Source organism: Bufo gargarizans, chromosome 4, assembly GCF_014858855.1.
Source record: "Bufo gargarizans isolate SCDJY-AF-19 chromosome 4, ASM1485885v1, whole genome shotgun sequence".
NCBI lineage: Eukaryota > Metazoa > Chordata > Amphibia > Anura > Bufonidae > Bufo > Bufo gargarizans.
Window position 1 is genome coordinate 193,621,778 of NC_058083.1, and position 22,730 is coordinate 193,644,507.

The window sequence follows — 22,730 nt, forward strand, 5'->3', positions numbered from 1 at the left end:
TATCTTGCAGAGGGATGCAGCACTCTTAAAATTGCAAAGCTTCTGAAGCGTGATCATCGAACAATCAAGCGTTTCATTCAAAATAGTCAACAGGGTCGCAAGAAGCGTGTGGAAAAACCAAGGCGCAAAATAACTGCCCATGAACTGAGAAAAGTCAAGCGTGCAGCTGCCAAGATGCCACTTGCCACCAGTTTGGCCATATTTCAGAGCTGCAACATCACTGGAGTGCCCAAAAGCACACGGTGTGCATTACTCAGAGACATGGCCAAGGTAAGAAAGGCTGAAAGACGACCACCACTGAACAAGACACACAAGCTGAAACGTCAAGACTGGGCCAAGAAATATCTCAAGACTGATTTTTCTAAGGTTTTATGGACTGATGAAATGAGAGTGAGTCTTGATGGGCCAGATGGATGGGCCCGTGGCTGGATTGGTAAAGGGCAGAGAGCTCCAGTCCGACTCAGACGCCAGCAAGGTGGAGGTGGAGTACTGGTTTGGGCTGGTATCATCAAAGATGAGCTTGTGGGGCCTTTTCGGGTTGAGGATGGAGTCAAGCTCAACTCCCAGTCCTACTGCCAGTTTCTGGAAGACTTCTTCAAGCAGTGGTACAGGAAGAAGTCTGCATCCTTCAAGAAAAACATGATTTTCATGCAGGACAATGCTCCATCACACGCGTCCAAGTACTCCACAGCGTGGCTGGCAAGAAAGGGTATAAAAGAAGAAAATCTAATGACATGGCCTCCTTGTTCACCTGATCTGAACCCCATTGAGAACCTGTGGTCCATCATCAAATGTGAGATTTACAAGGAGGGAAAACAGTACACCTCTCTGAACAGTGTCTGGGAGGCTGTGGTTGCAGCTGCACGCAATGTTGATGGTGAACAGATCAAAACACTGACAGAATCCATGGATGGCAGGCTTTTGAGTGTCCTTGCAAAGAAAGGTGGCTATATTGGTCACTGATTTGTTTTTGTTTTGTTTTTGAGTGTCAGAAATGTATATTTGTGAATGTTGAGATGTTATATTGGTTTCACTGGTAAAAATAAATAATTGAAATGGGTATATATTTGTTTTTTTGTTAAGTTGCCTAATAATTATGCACAGTAATAGTCACCTGCACACACAGATATCCCCCTAAAATAGCTAAAACTAAAAACAAACTAAAAACTACTTTAAAAAATATTCAGCTTTGATATTAATGAGTTTTTTGGGTTCATTGAGAACATGGTTGTTGTTCAATAATAAAATTAATCCTCAAAAATACAACTTGCCTGATAATTCTGCACTCCCTGTATATGCTTGCAAGGTTTTGTGTATGCGCAAATAAATTAAACTGAATGTCAGATATTTAGGATGCACAAACGTTATACAGGAGATGTAGCGCAGGAAATGTCACTGTCCTCAGCTGAGAAAAAATTAAACTGAATGTCACTGATATTTAGGACGAGCAAATGTTATACAGGAGATGTAGCGCAGGTAATGTCGCTGTCAGCAGCGGCCAAACAATTGCGCTGAATATCACAGATATTTAGGATGGGCAAATGTAACACAACAGATGTAGCAGAGGTAGAGTTAAAATGGTGTTCGGACAAGCATGCTCGCCCAACACTACTCAGGATAGATAATCAATATCTGATCAGCGGGGCCCGACACCCAGGACCCCCGCCGATCAGCTGTTTGATGAGGAGACAGCGTTGTGACTTCAATGGAGCTGGTACTTGGAGTACACTGCACTTCAGAGACGTAATGAACAGAAAGCGGCGCACCTCTTCAAACACCTGATCGGTGGGGGTCATGGATGTCAGACCACCGCCAATCAGATATTGATGATCTATCCAGAGGATAAGTAATCAATATATATGGATGGACAACCCCTTTAAGGCATATCAAATAGCTGAAAAAATTAACTATTTATTCACTAGTGGTTCCTATAAAAACTACAACCCGTCTTGCAAAATTCAAGGTCTCATACAACTGCATTGCAAACAAAGTTATGACCTAAAGGGCTAGAATGAGTTATGCACTTGAGTCACTTGAGCTATATTTATTTGAGACATTTCCATTTCGGGAGTGTTTGTTTAATTTTAATGTGACTGCTAAAGGGTTGTAAGCACACCATACAGTAACCTTATGAAGGTTGCACCATTTTCTGTACCTTTCTACTCTGATCTCAAGTTTCTGGCTCACCCATTGCCCTCACCCTGGTGAAAGGGAAAGGTGGACTTTTATCAAATCAGATATCTCAGTTTTGTAGTCTAAAAAAGTCACAAGCCACGGCAACTGTGCCATTTTCTGGGGCATTTGATAAAATTTCCGACATTTTGTCTTTGTCACTTTTCAAAGTGGTCTATGTTTAAGAGCCAAAAGTGAGATGAGACCTGGATTATGTCACATTTACTATGTACGGTTTTTGCAAAAGTCGCAAAAAAGTAGAAACCTACACCAGGCAACTCCTTGGTGTAATTTTACACTTAAAGGTATAAACCACATTGCACTCATACCACATATATTATTAAAGTATAACTGTCATATTTTTTATTTTTTTTGGAGTATTGGATTGTGGTGATTAATATCTCCTTGGTGGCTCTATTTCAACTTTTCACTGTGTATTCAATTACCCCTTAATTCCACAGTTTTGTTCCCTGTACTGCCTACTTTTACCCAGTGGTGTAGCGTGGGTTGCCAGCACCCGGGGCGAGCCATGTATTGCGCCCCCCCCCCTCCCAACCTGTGGACACGCCCCTTTTACAGAAAATGTAGCAGTCCTATATAACACCATAGATAACATGGTGGTAACTCTCTAAGTACAGATGATGTAGTAGATGGGTATAAGGCCCCAGAATCCAGAACACGCACAGTGTGAGCTGAAGTCTGTGGCCAGGATGCAGCAGGGTGGGCCAAATTCTCAATCCACCCCCTGAACCCTACCATGAAACAAATATGTGTTTGGACATTACATACATCACTACAAAATATACAGTATAAGGCCTCATGCACACGACAGTTTTTTTTTCACGGTCCACAAAAACGGGGTCCGTGATCCGTGACCGTTTTTTCGTCCGTGGGTCTTCCTTGATTTTTGGAAGATCCACGGACATGAAAAAAAAGTCGTTTTGGTGTCCGCCTGGCCGTGCGGAGCCAAACGGATCCGTCCTGAATTACAATGCAAGTCAATGGGGACGGATCCGTTTGATGTTGACACAATATGGTGCCATTTCAAACGGATCCGTCCCCATTGACTTTCAATGTAAAGTCTGGAGTTCTTTTATACCATCGGATTGGAGTTTTCTCCAATCCGATGGTATATTTTAACTTGAAGCGTCCCCATCACCATGGGAACGCCTCTATGTTAGAATATACTGTCGGATATGAGCTACTTCGTGAAACTCAGATCCGACAGTATATTCTAACACAGAGGCGTTCCCATGGTGATGGGGACGCTTCTAGTTAGAATACACTACAAACTTTGTACAAGACTGCCCCCTGCTGCCTGGCAGCACCCGATCTCTTACAGGGGGATATGATAGCACAATTAACCCCTTCAGGTACGGCACCTAAAGGGGTTAATTGTACTATCATATTCCCCTGTAAGAGATCAGGGCTGCCAGGCAGCAGGGGGCAGACCCCCCCGCCCCCTCCCCAGTTTGAATATCGTTGGTGGCACAGTGTGCACCCCCCATCGGGCCCCCCCTTCCTCCCTCTAATGTTAGAAATCGTTGGTGGCACAGTGTGCGCCCACCATCGCCCCCCCTCCCTCCCTCTATTGTAATAAATCGTTGGTGGCACAGTGTGCGCCCACCATCGCCCCCCCTCCCTCCCTCTATTGTAATAAATCGTTGGTGGCACAGTGTGCGCCCACCATCGGCCCCCTCTCCCTCTATAGCAGTAACAACATTGGTGGCAGTGTGCGGCCTCCCATTTCCCCCCCCCCCCATCATTGGTGGCAGCGGAGTTCCAATCGGAGTCCCAGTTTAATCACTGGGGCTCCGATCGGTAACCATGGCAACCAGGACGCTACTGCAGTCCTGGTTGCCATGGTTACTTAGCAATAGTACAATAGTAGAAGACTCATAGTTACCTGCTTGCTGCTGCGATGTCTGTGTCCGGCCGGGAGCTCCACCTACTGGTAAGTGAAAGGTCTGTGCGGCGCATTGCTAAAGAACTGTCACTTACCAGTAGGAGGAGCTCCCGGCCGTTCACAGACATCGCAGCAGCAAGCAGGTAAGTATGAATCTTCTACCTGTTGTACTATTGCTAAGTAACCATGGCAACCAGGGCTGCAGTAGCTTCCTGGTTGCCATGGTTACCGATCGGAGCCCCAGCGATTAAACTGGGACTCCGATCGGAACTCCGCTGCCACCAATGATGGGGGGGGGGGGGGGAATGGGAGGCCGCACACTGCCACCAATATTGTTACTGCTATAGAGGGAGGGGGGCCGATGGTGGGCGCACACTGTGCCACCAACGATTTATTACATTAGAGGGAGGGAGGGGGGGCGATGGTGGGCGCACACTGTGCCACCAACGATTTCTAACATTAGAGGGAGGAAGGGGGGGCCCGATGGGGGGCGCACACTGTGCCACCAACGATATTCAAACTGGGGAGGGGGCGGGGGGGTCTGCCCCCTGCTGCCTGGCAGCCCTGATCTCTTACAGGGGAATATGATAGTACAATTAACCCCTTTAGGTGCCGCACCTGAAGGGGTTAATTGTGCTATCATATCCCCCTGTAAGAGATCGGGTGCTGCCAGGCAGCAGGGGGCAGTCTTGTACAAAGTTTGTAGTGTATTCTAACTAGAAGCGTCCCCATCACCATGGGAACGCTTCTGTGTTAGAATATACTGTCGGATATGAGTTTTCACGAAGTGAAAACTTAGATCAGAAAAAGCTTTTATGCAGGCGGATCTTCGGATCCGTCTGTATGAAAGCAACCTACGGCCACGGATCACGGACACGGATGCCAATCTTGTGTGCATCCGTGTTCTTTCACGGACCCATTGACTTGAATGGGTCCGTGAACCGTTGTCCGTCAAAAAAATAGGACAGGTCATATTTTTTTGACGGACAGGATACACGGATCACGGCCTCGGCTGCAAAACGGTGCATTTTCCGATTTTTCCACGGACCCATTGAAAGTCAATGGGTCCGCGAAAAAAACGGAAAACGGCACAACGGCCACGGATGCACACAACGGTCGTGTGCATGAGGCCTAATACAGCACCACATACCTCATCCATCCAGTGACATCTCCTGTGATGTAGACTTTCCTTAACGTCTTTATTCGGAGTTAAGACCGCCATGACACCTTCTTTCAGCTGCGCCTCTACAGTTTCACAGAAAGCATTTTTAGATTCCTCACTTTACTATCATCCTCCCCTCCTTGTACCTCAACACTGTTATCCTGCTGCCCCCCAGTACTGTGGTAGAGCCAGACAGATAGGAGGACCAGAGTTGATGCACACTCATATATACTAATATTACAGAGGGGCCATTATATATTATAATAATACATAGGGGGCTATTATATATTATAATAATACATAGGGGGCTATTATATATTATATTAATACATAGGGGGCTATTATATATACTAATAATACAGAGGCGGCCATTATATATTCTAATCCGTGTGGAGGGGGCATAGAGGAGGCAAAACTACTGTGTAGGGATGAGCGAATTTGTTATAAAATTTGTTTGTGCTTCGTTTGGTGGTAGAAGCAGAGTTGCATTATGGATTCCGTTACCACAGACCATAACGCAATTCTATGACGTAGAATGCATAACGGAATGCCTTTAGAGACATTCCGTTATTCCTTCCGTCATAATAGAAGTCTATGGGCTGCATAACGGATCTGTCCCGTTTCCGTTATGCAGGAGAGGACTCCCCTGCATAACGGAAACGGGACAGATCCGTTATGCAGTCCATAGACTTTTATTATGACGGAAGGAATAACGGAATGTCTCTAAAGGCATTCCGTTATGCATTCTACGTCATAGAATTGCGTTATGGTCTGTGGTAACGGAATCCATATTGCAACTCTGCTTCTACCACCAAACGAAGTGTAAACAAATTTCAAAATCTGAAATTCGCTCACTGTGTGGAGGGGGCACAGAGGAGACAAAACCCACAGTGTGGAGAGCGCACAGACGAGGCAAAAGCACCTTATGGAGTTAAAGGGAGTCTGTCATCAAAGTTTCACCTTTTTAACCCTTCCCAAAGCTTTCTAGCAGCCTTGCAGTTAATAAAAACATTACCTTTTATGAGCAATCCTGGACTTATAAAACCGGCAAAAAACAACTTAGTAGTATATTGAGGGCTCGCAAGTGCCCAGGGGCGGCGTTACCCTCGTAGGTGCCCAGCTAACTCAGCCTTATTGTCGTTCCCCCCCACCCATTCTTTCCCTCTGACCGCCCATCTACTTACTTCTTGCTTCGCCGAGATCCTGCGCCTGCGCACTTAGTCCATAAATTACTGTGATGCCGTACAAGGAATGGGCATCGCCGGCCGACAGACTTAGTGCACAGGCGCGGGATCTCGGCGAAACAAGAAGTAAGTAGATGGGCGGTCAGAGGGAAAGGATGGGCGAGCAGAGGGAAAGACAGGGCGGGGTGCAGCAACAATAAGGTTGAGCTAGCTGGGCACCTACGAGGGTAACGCCGCCCCTGGGCACTTGCGAGCCCTCATTTGCATATGCTACTAAGTTGTTTTTTGACGGTTTTATAAGTCCAGGATTGCTCATAAAGGTAACGTTTTTACTAACTGTAAGGCTGCTAGAAAGCTATGGGAAGGGTTAAAAAGGTGAAACTTTGATGACAGACTCCCTTTAAAATACCTAATGTAAGGGGATGTACTGTATGGTGAGCAATGTAACTGTGGGTGACTTTATAAAAGCTTCTAGCAGCTCTCACACCCCTCATATACTCCACTACAAACTACATAGAAATAGAGCCCCCAAACCCCTCACCAGAAATCACTGAGCACAGCATACTGTAAGTGCCTGCACTCTCCCTGCTCTGGACGCTGCTCTGCTTCTCCTTACAGCCCTTTTCCTGCATCTGGCTCAGTCTGTAAGGGGCGGGAGGAAGCGGTCACATGATCTTATGACATCATTCCCTCTAAGAAGCCAATACATTCTAGACCTGTCCTGAACCTATGAGGCAGAATGGAAATGCCTGCTTTCCTCCTTTAGAAAATGCCTGCTGCCGGGCGCCCCCTGCAATTTGGCGCCCGGGGCAACGGCCCCCCACGCTACGCCCCTGCTTTTACCTGTGCTTCAAATAGGGTTGCTAGGCATGGTCCGTCTATCTGTGGAAGGATGGAGCATGTGCAGGGTCACATTACTGACAGCCAGGGACTGTAAGCAAATGATTAAAGCCAGGTCCTCCCCAGCAGCTGATAACAGTGCCTGGGCTGTGTGCACTTCTCCCTGTCCCTGCGCTTGGCAGACGCTCCCTCACTCAGCAGACTTGAACAATGCAGAGTCGAAGCAGCGCACAACAGGGAAGGGAGATCTGCCATCTGCTTAGTGTATAAATGAAAGCAACAGGTGGTAAGAGGACCCCTTTACTGACACTTTTGGGGGCTATTGTTACTGGCTAGTGAGGGCAGGCGGGATTAGCCTCAGGGAGAGGGCAGTGGCGGCCATCTTAACTGAATAGTGAAATTGCAGTTTTATGCAGACTGATTGCTAAGGGCTGAATCTTATTAAATATGGGGTAAGTCAGTCTAATAGTAACAGATTCTGGAATATCATGATATTAGTAACTACATATATGAAAATTGAAATTAGGGTCTAAGTGTGACAGTTATCCTTTAAGCTTCACCAGTTCATAAATTTGGTTGCAGGTAGGCAAAGCAAAGCCAGGGTTGAAAATGACACAAAAATAAACTCAAATGATAAATGACCCCCAAATCTTTTATTTTTGAATGCCGAAAAGAAAAGTAAATGTTTCCTTATCGTTCACTTTTTTTTTTCTTTCCCTTTGTTGCAGAGAAGGAAGAGCTGCTCTGATTACCTCCTTCTGTGTGTTCAAATACATGGCGCTTTACAGCATGATCCAGTATATTGGGGTGCTGCTACTTTACTGGGTATGACTGCTCACAATTCTATGGATTTCCATATCTCTGTCTGCTGAAGATCTTACAGTTTAAAGAGAACCTGTCTGTTTTATTCAATACTTGGATTCCCCATAGGATAAAAATTCTGGAGCATATTTCCTTATAACTCTACTGTTCACAATTCCTCTTTTATTATTCCTATAAATTTATGAATTGAAAACTGGGTGTTACCATTCACCTTGTCATAAAAGTGTTGACTTATATACTCACTTTCTGTAGGGACACTCCACTAACATCCAGTTGCTAATTTATGTATACATTTCTAAGAGGAATAACCAAGGGATGGCATAGCACAGAGTTTTAAGAAATGTTTCTCCAGATGTGTTATTTCATAGAGGTGACAGGTCCGCTTTAACCTGTTGGTTCCCCATAGAGATGATCATCCATGTGTTTTAGCTAGTTTTTATTTAAGGGCTCATGCACATGGCAAATAAAAGTGCCCAAAGCCTGTAATCTGTGCATAGAGGCTATATGGCTTCTGAGTAGAATAATACTCTTTTTAGGGTACTTTCACACTTGCGGCTACTTTTCCGGTATTGAGTTCGGTCCTATGGGCTCAATACCGGAAAAAAAATGATCGGTTTTATCCCCATGCATTCTGAATGGAGAGAAATCCGTTCAGTATGCATCAGGATGTCTTCAGTTCAGTCACTGTACGTTTTCTGGACGGAGATTGGCGGTATTTTCGCCGTCCAAAATTCTGGAACACTTGCCGGAATGCCGGATCCGGCATTATTTTCAATTGAAATGCATTAATGCCCCAATTGTTCTGAAAAAACGGATCCGGTTATGCGGTCTGCGCATGCGCAGAGCTTTAAAAATGTGAAAAAGAAAAATACTCGATCCTTTTTTCCGGATGACAACTGGAGAGACGGATCCGGTATTGCAATGCATTTGTGACACGGATCCGCATCTGGATCAGTGTACAAATGGTATCCGTTTGCATACAGATGGAACTGCCTGCCGGAATCCAACAACGCAAGTGTGAAAGTACCCTAATAGTGTATCCCTCCATACATATATGGGGTCATTTATCAAACTGGTGTAAAGTAGAACTGGCTTAGTTGCCAATAGCAACCAATCAGATTCTAGCTTTCATTTTTGACAGCTCCTTTGGAAAATGAAAGGTGGTATCTGATTGGTTGCTATGGGCAACTAAGCCAGTTCTACTTTACAATAAATGACCCCAATACAGTCCAATGCAGCAAGCCACCATTCTTTTCCTGTTAGATCCATATCAAATCCTATAGAAAACTCCTCTGTAAGCTACTGTATGAAATTGGAGGCATGCAGAGGTCTCATGTACTCATGTTTCCCGATTACAGCTATGCGGGAAAAAAAAAGACAGCTGCTGACAAATTGATAGGACTATATGACCTCCTATTAAGCTCAGCATTCATTTTAGTTCCTATTGACTCCAAAATGAACAATTATTTTTTATTCACCCCAGTTTGCACATCAGTATTTTGGTCAATGATTTACATCAGGTTACAAACACAAATGCACATCTTTTCATTATACTTTATCTCTGTCTAGGCTCCATTCCTGGTTGTGGCTAAAAAATCTCTGATGGAAATCACTGACCAAACACTGGCTAAAGCGCTGACATGTGAATAAGGCCTTAAAGGCTATGGACACCTTTGGGGACATTCTTTTTTAATTATTGCATTCTACTCATTTTGGGCTAAAATATATATTTTTTTAGTTGGTCTTTATTAAAAATCAGCTTTTATCGCTGCAACTTTTACTTGCAGACTGTTGCTTCCCCCTGCTCAGTGAATCCATCGGGGAGCTCAGTCTGTGGCCCTTGTCGCCAAACCCCTGGCAGCTCATAAAACACTCACTATAGCTAAATTCTTATCAACCTCCTAATAATTTAGCTATAACGAGCGTTTATAAGAATGTATAGAAAAGGACTACAGATTAAGCCTTCAGAAAGCTATAGAGGAAAAACTGTTGAAAATTTTTAATAAAGATAAATTGTAAGAAAAAATAAATATATTTTGATCCCTAAATGAGTAGAATGTAATGATAAAAAATTGTCCCAAAAGTGCATAGCCTTTAATATCTATTACTGCTTGTAAATTGGTTAATTCACAAAACGGTGTATAAATCTGGATGTCAAGCAATTATTTCCTTTAATGACTGTTCGTGAAATGTGCTTTTTTTTTTTCACCAAACAGCAGCAAACTTCTTATGGAAACTACCAGTTCTTGTTCCAAGACTTGGGTATAACCACTATCATTAGTGTGACAAGTAAGTGAAAGTGCATGTTCGTATGATATATCCATGTGGTAGGATTTCTCCATCATACTCCTCATTACCGTCAAGCTCCATATTCTGTCTTTATATACAAGTGTACATTAGAATAGCCATCATTATGGAAATGGATCACAGTAACGGTGTTCATACATATAAATACATGTTTTTAAGCTTTAAGGAGGTTTAGTCTTCACACAACTATTTCAGAATTTTTCAGTGGAAGAAACAGCAAGCATTTCAAGCAGTTTAAAGGGGTTGTCTCATTGCCAGGATGCACCTCAAATATCTCATAGGCGCGGATCTCATCTCTGGGACCCGCACCTATCTTTAGAACAGGGCCCGCAAAGTGAAGGACGGCGCACTACACACGTGCGGCCACCCTCCATTCATTCTTATCGGAGAGCCAAAAATAGTTGAGCACTGGCTCGGCTATTTCCATCAGCCCCATAGAAGTGAATGGAGCGGTGGACGTGCTTGTGCAGTGCGCTTCCCATTCATTTCAATGAAACTGATGAAAATAGCTGAGCCACATTTTGTAGCCACTCTCTGCTCTGACTAACCCTAAGTTCACACCTGAGCTTTTTACAGCGCGTTCAAACGCGCTGTAAAACGCTCAACGCATGAAAAACAATGCTTCCCTATGGGAATGGTTCTCACCTGGGCGTTTTACAGCGCGTACGATCGCGCTGTAAAACGCCCGACGCATAATCAAGTACTTGAGCTTTTTTGGGGCGTTTTGACGCGCGTTTGTGGCCATAGGACACTGCAGTCAATCACACAAACGCGCGTCAAACGCGCGTTTACTAATACAAAAAACGCGCATAAAAACGCGCGTAAAACACGCGTTTGAGAAACGCTCAGGTGTGAAAGCAGGGTCATAGATGAGAATCCTTAATTGGTTAACCGTGGGGCACATTTATTAAGACTGCTGGCCTCTACATAACTTTGGCATATCCACCGCCGATTCTAAATGTAAGACAGCTTCCTTGCTACTTTACACTTAGACCATTTTCTTCACCTAAACCAGGCGTACAAAATGTTAATTGAGACGGGCCTGCCAGCCTGGCCCCTTTTCCACCATGCCTACTTCTTTAGACCTTTAGAGAAGAAGTTGCAGATTCTGCCACAACATGCCGTGTGACAGAATCGGCACCAGATATATACGCCACAAAAGTGGCGTACATCTGTTCGTAAATGACCCACTATATCTTTTAAAGGGGTTTTCTCATCTCAGACAATGGGGGCATATCGCTAGGATATACCCCCATTGTCTTATAGGTGCGGGTCCCACCACTGGGACCTGCACCTATATCGAGAACGGAGCCCCGAAAGTGAAGTAGAGCGCACTGCGCATGCGCAGCCACCCTCCATTCATTTCTATGGGGCTGCCGAAAATAGCGGAGCGCTGGCTCGACTACTGCCATCTGCCCCATAGAAATGAATGGGAGCATGGGCCGCGCATGCGCAGTGCGCTCTCATTCACTTCTGTGAGAGGAAATCTGGGGTCCTCCAGCCACAGCGCTTCCAGCTCCGTTCTCGATATAGCGATATGCCCCCATTGTCTAAGATGGGAATACCCCTTTAAGTCAGTGCACCCTAAAAAAGCATTTGAGAATCTGTTTGTAAACTAGACCACCTCTTAATGTTACACTTGACATTTCTTTTTTTTTTTGCTTCAGTGAGCTTGAATCGTGCCTATCCAAAGCTTGCCCCTTATAGACCACCAGCACAACTGACCTCTCCTCCTCTGTTACTCTCTGTATTGTTAAACATTATCCTCAGTCTCATCTTACAAATAAGTGGCTTTCTGATTGTGCAAAAACAGATCTGGTACAATTCAACTGACATCTATAGGTAAGAAAAAGACCCCACTCTCAAGGTGACATCTAGGAAATGTATTCTAGTAAAGAGCGGACGCTTTCATTCAACCCTCACAAATGTGATTTTGTGGCTTGTTTATATGACCAGTTGGAAGAACACTTTGACCGGTTGTCACTAATGCCTATCCTTGTACACAATAGATAATTGGCCACAGTTCCCTCGGACACCATTGGGATCCACTGACGGTATTATGTGTGCTGAGTTCTGACTGTGTCCCAATACCCAATGTCGGGGAAACATTTATTTGTTCTGCTGGAGCATATAGGACCTTTTACACAGGCTGATGAATGGGTAGAAACATTAGTAGGAAAGTCAGTCCGGCTGATCTTTGGCTTGTCTAAGCACCCCACCGATCAGCCAGCAAATGAGAGCTCATTTGTGGGTTCATCATACGGATGCTCGCTGAGCACATCACCCCATGTAAACACCGATTTCAGTAATGATCATTCGTGCCCGATTCAGTTTTGATCAACCCATTTAACCCCTTGCTGACTGCCTCATGTAAATCTACGCCGGCGGTCGGGTATTTAAAAATGGTGCCTGCTCGCAAGCACAGCTGGTGACATAGCCGCCGGGTGCCTGCTGTTAAACATTTAACCACGGCACCTGGGAGGTTAAAAACCATGAGCATGCACCCATGGCCATGCACTAGCTCCCCCTAGTGAGTATATGAGGAACTTGATGGTGTGTCCTCCTGACTGACAAGAGGCTGCTGCACATTAGTTCCTATGGAGAGCCTGCCTGTGGCAGGTAACGGGTCAGTTTTACAGAATAGGAAACACTATAAAAACAAAACCCATAAAACTGTGGTGGAATTATTAAATTTTTTTTTTTGTAATTCCACTCCATTTGTAATTTTTTCCTGCTTCCCACTACATTTCTACATTGTATACAATCGTAAATTGTGTCATTAGAAAGTATAATTTGCCCCACAAAAAACAAGCCCTCATGTGAATGGAAAAGTAAAAAAGTTATGGCTTTGGGAAATCTGGGAGTAAAAAACAAAGCGGAAAAACTTTTAATCACTGATGGACTTCTTTAATTGTCTATCACAACTTGTTGGGGGCCTTTTAGTGTTGGCCTGCAGTGGGTCATAAGTCTCTTTCAGATGTCTGGCATGTCTTTCTGAAAATTATTTTTATTATTATTTTACATATACAATATATTTACAAATGGTTATAACTATTGCCACAGATCTATTTTGTAGTGAATGTATTTTTTCTCATCTCTATCACAGTGCCTGCAGCCCAGCTAATGGGAGTTACTTAAATGAGACGACTAGGAATGACTATATACTGCAGCCACAGGACCCAGCTGTGAAAGCTGAATACCAGAGCTACGAAAACACGTCCGTTTGGTTGTTGGCAACTTTAAACTGTTTAATTGTTGCTTTTGTATTCTCAAAAGGGCAACCGTTCAGACAACCCTTTTATACCAATTGTAAGTAAGAGTTGGTGAAGCTGACATATAGAGTTGTTATACTATGACAGTGAGACGGTATTTACTATAATGTGAAACGGTATATACATACCTTTTTATATTGACATTGATCAGACCTGTGGATATTTTCGGCAAAAACTACACTTCCGGGTGTGAGAGTGTCCAATACGTCTTGTCACCTTGATGGATAGTGTAATCGCTCATCACAGAACTGGATTTGAGCACACAGAAGTATTCTGGTATTTGTAAGGCTACTTTCACACTAGCGTTAATATTTTCCAGTATAGAGATCTGTTATAGGGTCTCAATACCTGAAAAAACGCTTCAGTTTTCTCCCCATTCATTGTCAATGGGGACAAAACGTAACTGAACAGAACGGAATGCTCCACAATGCATTGCGTTCCGTTCTCATACCGGAGAGAAAACCGCAGCATGCAGCCGTTTGCTTTCTGTCCTGACACAATCTAACGCAATAGAAAACTGATCTGTCCCCATAAACTTTCAAAGGAGTTCATGACGGATCCATCTTGGCTATGTTAAAGATAATACAACCGGACCCGTTTATAACTGATGCAGATGATTGTATTGTCAGTAACCCTGCTTTCACACCTGAGCGTTTCTCAAACGCGTTTTTGTCGCGCGTTTTTATGCACGTTTTTTGTAATAGTAAACGCGCGTTTGACGCGCGTTTGTGTCATTGACTGCAGTGTCCTATGGCCACAAACGCGCGTCAAAACGCCCCAAAGAAGCTCAAGTACTTGATTATGCGTCGGGCGTTTTACAGCGCGATCGTACGCGCTGTAAAACGCCCAGGTGAGAACCATTCCCATAGGGAAGCATTGGTTTTCATGTGTTGAGCGTTTTACAGCGCGTTTGAACGCGCTGTAAAACGCTCAGGTGTGAACTTAGGGTAAAGGAAGCAAAAACGCTAGTGTGAAAGTAGCCTAAGCCAAAATCAGGAGTTTGTGCAAAGCACAGAAGAGGTGCAGAAACTGCAGATCTTTCCATTGTATGTTATATGCTTAAGGGGTTATCCCATGATTAAAGGGAGTCTGTCACCACTTTTTTGCATGTTAGACCATTAAAATAGGGTTATTTGATCCAGCCAGAACATAAAAACGGTACCTTTGTGGTAGAAAACGGACTTTTCAATTTGCAGAAAACGAACTTATAAGATTATTTTCGGAGCCCTCTCAAGTGCCCAGGGCGGTCTCTCAATCCTCGGAGCCCCTGGCTGGCACCTCCTAAACGGCTGATAACTCTGCCCTCCGTGCGCCTCTGCCCGCCCGTTTACTCCCCTCCCCTGTCCCTTTCCACTGCGGCTGTGCGGTCCAAATCGTAGCGGGCGCATGCGCAATAGGTATTGCGATGCCCTGCCAGGAGCGGGCATCGCATTGCGCATGCGCCCGCTACGATTTGGACCGCACAGCCGCAGTGGAAAGGGACAGGGGAGGGGAGTAAACGGGCGGGCAGAGGCGCACGGAGGGCAGAGTTATCAGCCGTTTAGGAGGTGCCAGCCAGGGGCTCCGAGGATTGAGAGACCGCCCTGGGCACTTGAGAGGGCTCCGAAAATAATCTTATAAGTTCGTTTTCTGCAAATTGAAAAGTCCGTTTTCTACCACAAAGGTACCGTTTTTATGTTCTGGCTGGATCAAATAACCCTATTTTAATGGTCTAACATGCAAAAAAGTGGTGACAGACTCCCTTTAATGTAAAAAATTTAAATCGCACATCATATAGTACATGACAACAAATATAGTAAATCAGAATTGCGTCAGAAAGATGCAGGTCTGCAAGTAAATCAGACGCCATCCATCTATGGTCCGATTAAAAACTCATCCGTGTTCACTATTCGGAAGAGGGACAGACTTCCTATTCTGAATGGGGCCAAATGTGGTCAAAGTTGAATTTTGAGTCCTTGCCTGCAATGAATGCATTTGATAGGTCAATTATTTTAATTTTATTTTTTTCTTTTAGATCTGTTTGTCATTGTGATTCTAGTCCAGGTCGTTGTGTGCCTTTTTCTACTATTTGCAAATATTTCTAATTTATATATTACTATGGAGGTAAGTATTGAAATATTCCTATAGAATACAATATTTAACTTTTTTTTTTATGAATTCTGATTTGACTGTTAATTGCTGGCTTACTGCTAAGTGTGTCAGTGACACCTGCAGTTACACTTTCTTTAGCTGCTTACAATTTCTAATAATCTATTTGTAATGAATGGAATGTTTTTTTTCTTTTTTCTTGTAGCTTGTATGTACCCCCCTCCTGTGGAGAGGTTGTTTAATAATTATGCTGCTGATTGTATTAGCACTTTCATATTTTTCTGAGGTAAGTAGCAAGCTAAGCCAACTGTGAAATGTCAGAATTGGAAAGTTTAATGTTCATATGGTTTGTACATTTTTTTAAAGGCAAAGCTGCGAATACATACGTCAGGAGAGCCAACAGGTCGTTTTTTAACCCCTTTATGCTGCAATGATTTTCCATTTTTGTTTTTTACTCCATGCCTTCCCAGAGCTATGATTTTTTTTTTTTCACTCATATTGTCGTATGAGGAATTATTTTTTTTACGATATTCCATACAGTGTAGTGGGAAGCTGGATAAAAATTCCATTTGGGTGGAATGGAAAAAAAACAAAAAACTAAATTCTGCAATAGTTTTATGGCATTCCCTAATGTGGTAAAACTGACCTGCTAACTTCATTGCCTGGCTCAGTACAATTACAGACATACCACATTTTTATAACTTTCCTTGTGGTGTAATACTGTAATATATACTGTAAAATATATATATATAAAAGCTTTAAAAAAAGTTTTTATCTTTGCAACACCAAATTCTGACCCCCATAACTTTTTTAAAATTTACGTATACATAGCTGTATGACAGCTCATTTTTTGCGAGGTGATCTGTAGTTTTTATTGATACCATTTTGGAGTGTGTATGACTTTTTGATTTCATGTTTTGGGAGGTGAAGAGACCATTTTTTTCCCCGGTACGCTGCTCAACAGGCGATCATCTGATCACTTCACGCATTGGCTGTAATGATTTAACAAGGCTCCTTAGGAACTTCCCTATGACAGGCCTCTAAGACTTCAGAATACTTGGGGCTGCCATAGCAACAGAATGGCTCCCTCGTTCTTGGTGTGGGGGGGGGACACCGTTCAGTCTTCAGCAGCAGTCCTGAAAGATAACAGCCCAGATTATTTTGTTGCAATTGACCATGGTATTTGAGGGATTGAAAGTCTCTGAGACAGAATTTTACATCAGAATTGTGGTGAAATTTCAGCACACAACTGCATTTTAGGCCAAGCTGCCTTTCATATCAAGCCACACCATCCTCCTAGACCCAGTCCCTTTTTTGAGACGGTTTAAAAATATTAGCGAAACTAATTTGTTCCAAATTCTGCCAACATTGCACCACTTTTTAGACAGATTCCAGGCACAGACACAATAGTACATCTGGGCCAATATTGTGTCAGTTTATGAATTGAGGAAACATGGGGACACATTTATTAAGACCAGCATTTTAGATGCCAGTCTTAATAAGCCCCTGCACTGGCGGTGGTTCGCCAAAGTTATGTAGAGGAGTCGGCCTTTAGCTAACTGTAGCATATCCACCGACAATTCTAAATGTACGACCGCTTCCTTGCTGTCTTATATTTAGACCATTTTCTATGCCTAAAACCGGCATAGAAAATGATGACTGAGACGGACCTGTCAGCCTATCCTCTTCCCAGTCCATGCCACGTCCCCTTTTTTAGACCTGACATGATCGAGGGAAGAAGTCTCCGATTCTGCTGCAACATGGCGTGCGACAGAATCTGCACCAGATATACAGCACAAAAGGGGTGTATATCTGTTCATAAATGACCCCCATGACTTCCTTTAATAGATTTTTTTTCTCGAATTTTTATTTTTCCAGAGCAATCACCATTTGTCCATAGTATGTATCTAGTATTGCAGTTCAGTCACATTAACTTAACTGGAGCTGGCCTACAATACCAGAGGCAGTCCTTATGCAAAATAAATCCTGTTTCTAGAAAAAGATGCCCCTATTTCTAATGTCATAACAATAGCACAGTGAATGAAATAAAACATTTGTACTTTTCTAGGAAATAATCATTGAGAACAGAAAACTCTGGAACTTGCTGAAACATCTAACCAACTATAGATCGAAGAGTCCATATAAGAAGCTACAACACTCATTGTCAAAAGACTCTGACTGGCCTCCACTCAGCTCTAAAGAAGTAGCAATGACTACGGACAAAGCACTAAGAAGTGAATTGGGAGATTATGTGAATCCAACTTTTCAGAACAATGAGAACCTATGACATGTTGAACTAGCAAGCAGTTTAATGGCCTTACTTTATTAAACTCAGGTGTACGTTTTTAAGAATCAAAGTGTTTCCCTGTAGAAGATTTAAAAAAAATGTATTTTAAAGAAGTCCCCGTAGGCTGGGTTTATTGCAGTAGTGTACCGTGCGACCAATAAATTTGAGCGAATTGAAGTAGCGAAGTGGAAAAAAATTTTTGTTGCAAAGCCGAATTTCCTCGTGCTTCATGGTAACAAATCTATTTTTCCTGAAATGGCAGTAAAAACAAAACAAAAACATTCATTTGCATGCAAAGAAGCCGTTAAGATGACCATCTTGATTGAAGACACTGTGCGAAATCTCACGTGGGGTGGCGTGTGTGTGTGTCATCGTGCTGGTGGGGCGCAGTGACATAAGTGACATCATACGTTACCCTGTGCAAGATTTTGCGCAGTTTCTGCAATCCTGATGGCTGCAATGACCTCTTTGTGTGCAAATGGATGAGGTGAGTAGGTATGTATTTTTTTTATTTTTATCGCCATTTCAGAAACAATAGATTTGTTACTATGAAACACAAGGAAATTCGGCTTCGCGGCAAATCCAAATTTTCCTGAAATTCGGATCGAAGTCAATTTGTTTGGCTTCGATTCACTCAACACTAATTACACCCACTGGAGATGCTATGGCATAACATTCTAAAGCCATAGCCATTTACATCGAATTACCACCCCTCATCCCACTTTGCAGCTAAAATGGCTTCTACTCTTCTGAGATGGCTTTCTACATGGGGTTAGGTCTGCTGTTGCACAAGAGGACGTGGCTCTCAGTCTCTACTTCATACCTAAAGCTGTTTGAGGTTGAGGTCAGGGCTCTGTGCAGGCCAGTCAAGTTCTTCTTCACCAAACTTAATTAGCCATGCCTTTATGGGTTTTGGGCAGATAATACTATGGGTCGTTTTTCAGGGGTTGGCCTAGGCCCCTTAGTTCCTGTGAATGGAAATATGAATTTGTAAGCGTACACCTTTGTGGGAACAGTTTGGTTGAAGGCCCTTTATTGCTTCTTCCAGTACCTCCGTTTGTGTATAAACACTAGCAGAAATTTGCACCCAAAAAAAGATAATTTGGCACTGTTATTTTAACTTTAAATAGCAGAAAAAATTTGACAGTGCAGTGTGCTGGGGCACAGTTATGCTTCGATAGTGCAGCTATGCTGGACCACAAAGTTAGAAACAAGGAATTGTCCAAAATGTCTTGGTATGCTGAAGCATTAAAGGGGTTTTGCCATCCTAGACAAGGGGCATATTGCTAGGATATGCCCCCATTGTCTGATCTGTGCAGGTCCTACCTCTGGGACCCGCACATACACAGAGAACGAAGTGGGGAAAGTAGTGGAGGGCACACTGCACATGGGCAGCCGCCCTCAATTCATTTCTATGGGGCCGCAGAAAATAGCCGAGCAGTGGCTCAGCTATTTCCGTTGGCCCCATAGAAATGAATGGGAACGGAGGCCTCGCATGCACAGTGCGCTCCAATTCACTTGTATGGCAGCAGCGGGGTGTAGCGCTTGGTGGTGGCCGGACCCTGTGAAACCCGGGGTCCTCCAGCCTCAACTCTTCCTGCTCCGTTCTCATTGTAGGTGCGGGTCCCAGGGGTGGGACACGCACCTACTGTATCAGACAATGGGGGCATATCCTAGCGATATGCCCCCATTGTCTGTGATGGGAATACCCCTTTAAGGTTTCCCTATAGTGGAACTAAGGAGCTTAGGCCAACTCCTGAAAAACAACCCCATAGCATTATCCCTCTGCTACCAAACTTTACAGACTGCACAATGCAGTTGGGCAGGTAATGATCTCCTGGCACTCCCCAAACCCAGACTCATCCATTAAACTGCCAGATAGACGCATGAATCGTCACTCCACAGAATATTGCTGGTATACTTTACATCACTCCATCCAAAGCTTGCCATTGGGCTTGATGCTCTCGGAAGACCGTTTACGTGCTGATGTTAAGGTATAGAACTCTGCAGTTATTGGCAGAGCATTGGCAACTTTTATGAACTATTTATCTCAGTACTCTGTGACCCTGGTCTGTAACGTTATGTGGTCTGCAACCTTGTGGCTGAGTTGCTTTGGTTCCTAAACACCTCCACTTCGCGATACCACTCACAGTTGATCACGGAATATCTAGAAGGGAAGAAATTTCATGAACTGTCCTATTGCACTGGCAGCTCTCTATTACAGTACTATGCTCAAATTCAGCAAGCTCTTTAGGATGAGCTATTTTTTCACAAATGTACGTAAAGACAAACTGCATGGTTAGGGGCTGGATTTTATACTCCTGTGGCAATAGGACTTAATGAAACACTTAAATTCCATGATTAAGAGATGTGTCCCAATAGTCTATATTGTGTATTTTTTTTTTGTAAAACATCAGGGTGTTCTTTTAGGCCACATGAGGTTTTGTTTTTATTGCATTTGATAGTTCCTTTATTTAGTTTATTTTTGTTTCTATGCAATATGTGTAGATTATGTATATATGTGCTTTTTAATATTGACCTCTAGAAAATGTATCCTATTGATGTAAATTTAGAAATGTACCTTTTTAAAAAGTGATACCGTTTACATGGAAAGGTATACAACATGACCTTTGAAAAATACGGATGAAATGTGACACACAATATGTCAAATACTGGCTGCCATTATCACCAACGATTTCTTAAGACAGGATTTATATATTGCAGTAATGTGTATTGCAGTACAACCACATACATGTACCACAATTTTTTGCTGTGGTTTTTGCCCATGTTTTTATTTTTATTGTTTCATCTGTACATAACTGCAGCAAACTCCATGTAGCTTTGCTGCAGTGTATAACCTAGCCTACAAATGACCCCCATTGTGTGCCTGTCCTTTCATGTACTTGATTAATAACAAATGCATAAAGCAATTATCAACTACGTTATTTTTCTACTACATAGTGGCTTAACTAGAGTGCTCTGGCACAAACTTTGCACCGGGCTCCCCCATGCCTTATACCCACAAATATTAAATGGGTTATCTAGGAAAAGATATTCTTGACTTATTATTCTCAGGATAGGTCATCAATATCGGATCTGCAGGGGTGCGACACCTGGGACCTCCGTTGATGAGCGCTGCAGCCTCTTCCTAGGCAGCAGCTCATCACTGTACATCAGCCACATGGCCTAGTTGCAGCTTAGTCCCATTCAAGTCAATGGGGCTGAGCTGCAATACCAAGCACGGCCACTATATGATGTACGGCGCTGGATAAGTCATCATTATAATTTCTTTGATAATCCCTTTAAACCCACTTTTGCATTTCACAGCAGATTTTCTGCAGATTGCTCCTATGCATTGAAAGAGTAAATTCCGTGGTGAAAATCTGCTCTGCAACATACTGAATTGAAAATCTACAGTGCACTCATATTTCCATGTGGAGTTCTTCTGTTACATGTGGTACACGTGGATAGGGTTTTGAAAACAATATGTACAGTACATATATGAAACGGTACATTGGTGCACATGTCTAATCATGGCCTGTGAATTCATGCCCCCCACTTTCTGAAATCTAAATGACTATGCTGAATTCATGCTCCCCTTACCCTGTTGATCAAATCCATTGATTTTAGAAAAATATCCCCTGTGCTCTTAAAGGGGTTATCTGGGTTCAGAGCTGAACCCGGACATACCCTTATTTTCACCCCGGCAGCACCCCTGAGGCTAGCATCGGAGCATCTCATCCTCCTATGCTCTCCCGTGCCCTGCGCTAGATCGCGCAGGGCACAGGCTCTTTTGTTTTCAATAACACACTGCCGGGCGGTAACTTACGCCTGGCAGTGTGTTCGGTGACGTCACCGGCTCTGAGGGGCGGGCTTTAGCTTTGCCCTAGCCGTTTTACTGGCTAGGGCAGAGCTAAATCCCGCCCATCAGTGCCGGTGACGTCACCGGGCTGCCTGTCAGCCCCATAGAGAGCCCGGTACGTTACCGGAACTCAGAAAAATGCCTTTGCCCTGCGCGATTTAGCGCAGGGCAAAGGAGAGCATCGGAGCATGAACTGCTCCGATGCTCATGTCAGGGGGGCTGCCGGGGTGAAAATGGAGGGCTGTCCAGGTTCAGCTCTGAACCCGGACAACCCCTTTAAGGGTGTCTAAACCTTCACACAAAGCACAGAAGGTTCGGCAGAGCGTTCTCAGAGCGTTCTTCAGCTTGCATTGGCTCTGCAGCATGCAATGTACGGCTCATATATACTTTCTGTGGATCTATACTCCGCAATGCAAGCTGAAGGGGCCGATCTCTCTGAGAAGCACTGCTGCACCTTCTGTGGCTTGTATGAAGCTTTACATACCCTTTATGTGTGCCCAGTACCTAACAGCCAGCAACCACCACCTATGCACTTATTGGCTGAAGAAGTTAGTTCATTTTGCCGAATGTAATAGTTCCCCCAGGACGTGCCTCAGCTATATTACGATGTCCAAGCCTGGTCATGGTCAGTGGGTTATTCACCTGCAACTACTGGGAAACACCTACGCTTACATGTTTGTGTAGCATTCTATAATCTATATTCAGGCACTGGTTCCTACTATGCCAGCCCCTTAAAGGGGCCGTCTCGCTTCAGCAAATGGCATTTATTATGTAGAGAACATTAATACAAGGCACTAATGTATTGTGATTGTCCATATTGCCTCCTTT

The 22,730-nt window shown here is 43.7% G+C and overlaps 1 protein-coding gene across 2 annotated transcripts in view; it reads left to right on the top strand.

Moving 5' to 3' along the window:
- Positions 1–21,790, top strand: part of LOC122934584 (probable cation-transporting ATPase 13A4) — a 165,851-nt gene extending 144,061 nt beyond the window's left edge. For both annotated transcript variants that reach the window (XM_044290158.1, XM_044290159.1), the window contains 7 exons: positions 7,993–8,089; positions 10,303–10,375; positions 12,061–12,235; positions 13,500–13,702; positions 15,680–15,768; positions 15,959–16,039; positions 17,822–21,790. In XM_044290158.1, coding sequence (XP_044146093.1) covers positions 7,993–8,089; positions 10,303–10,375; positions 12,061–12,235; positions 13,500–13,702; positions 15,680–15,768; positions 15,959–16,039; positions 17,822–18,040 — 937 coding nt within the window. In that variant the 3' untranslated portion in view covers positions 18,041–21,790. The remainder of the gene's footprint in view (positions 1–7,992; positions 8,090–10,302; positions 10,376–12,060; positions 12,236–13,499; positions 13,703–15,679; positions 15,769–15,958; positions 16,040–17,821) is intronic.
- The last annotated feature ends 940 nt before the right edge of the window (positions 21,791–22,730 follow it).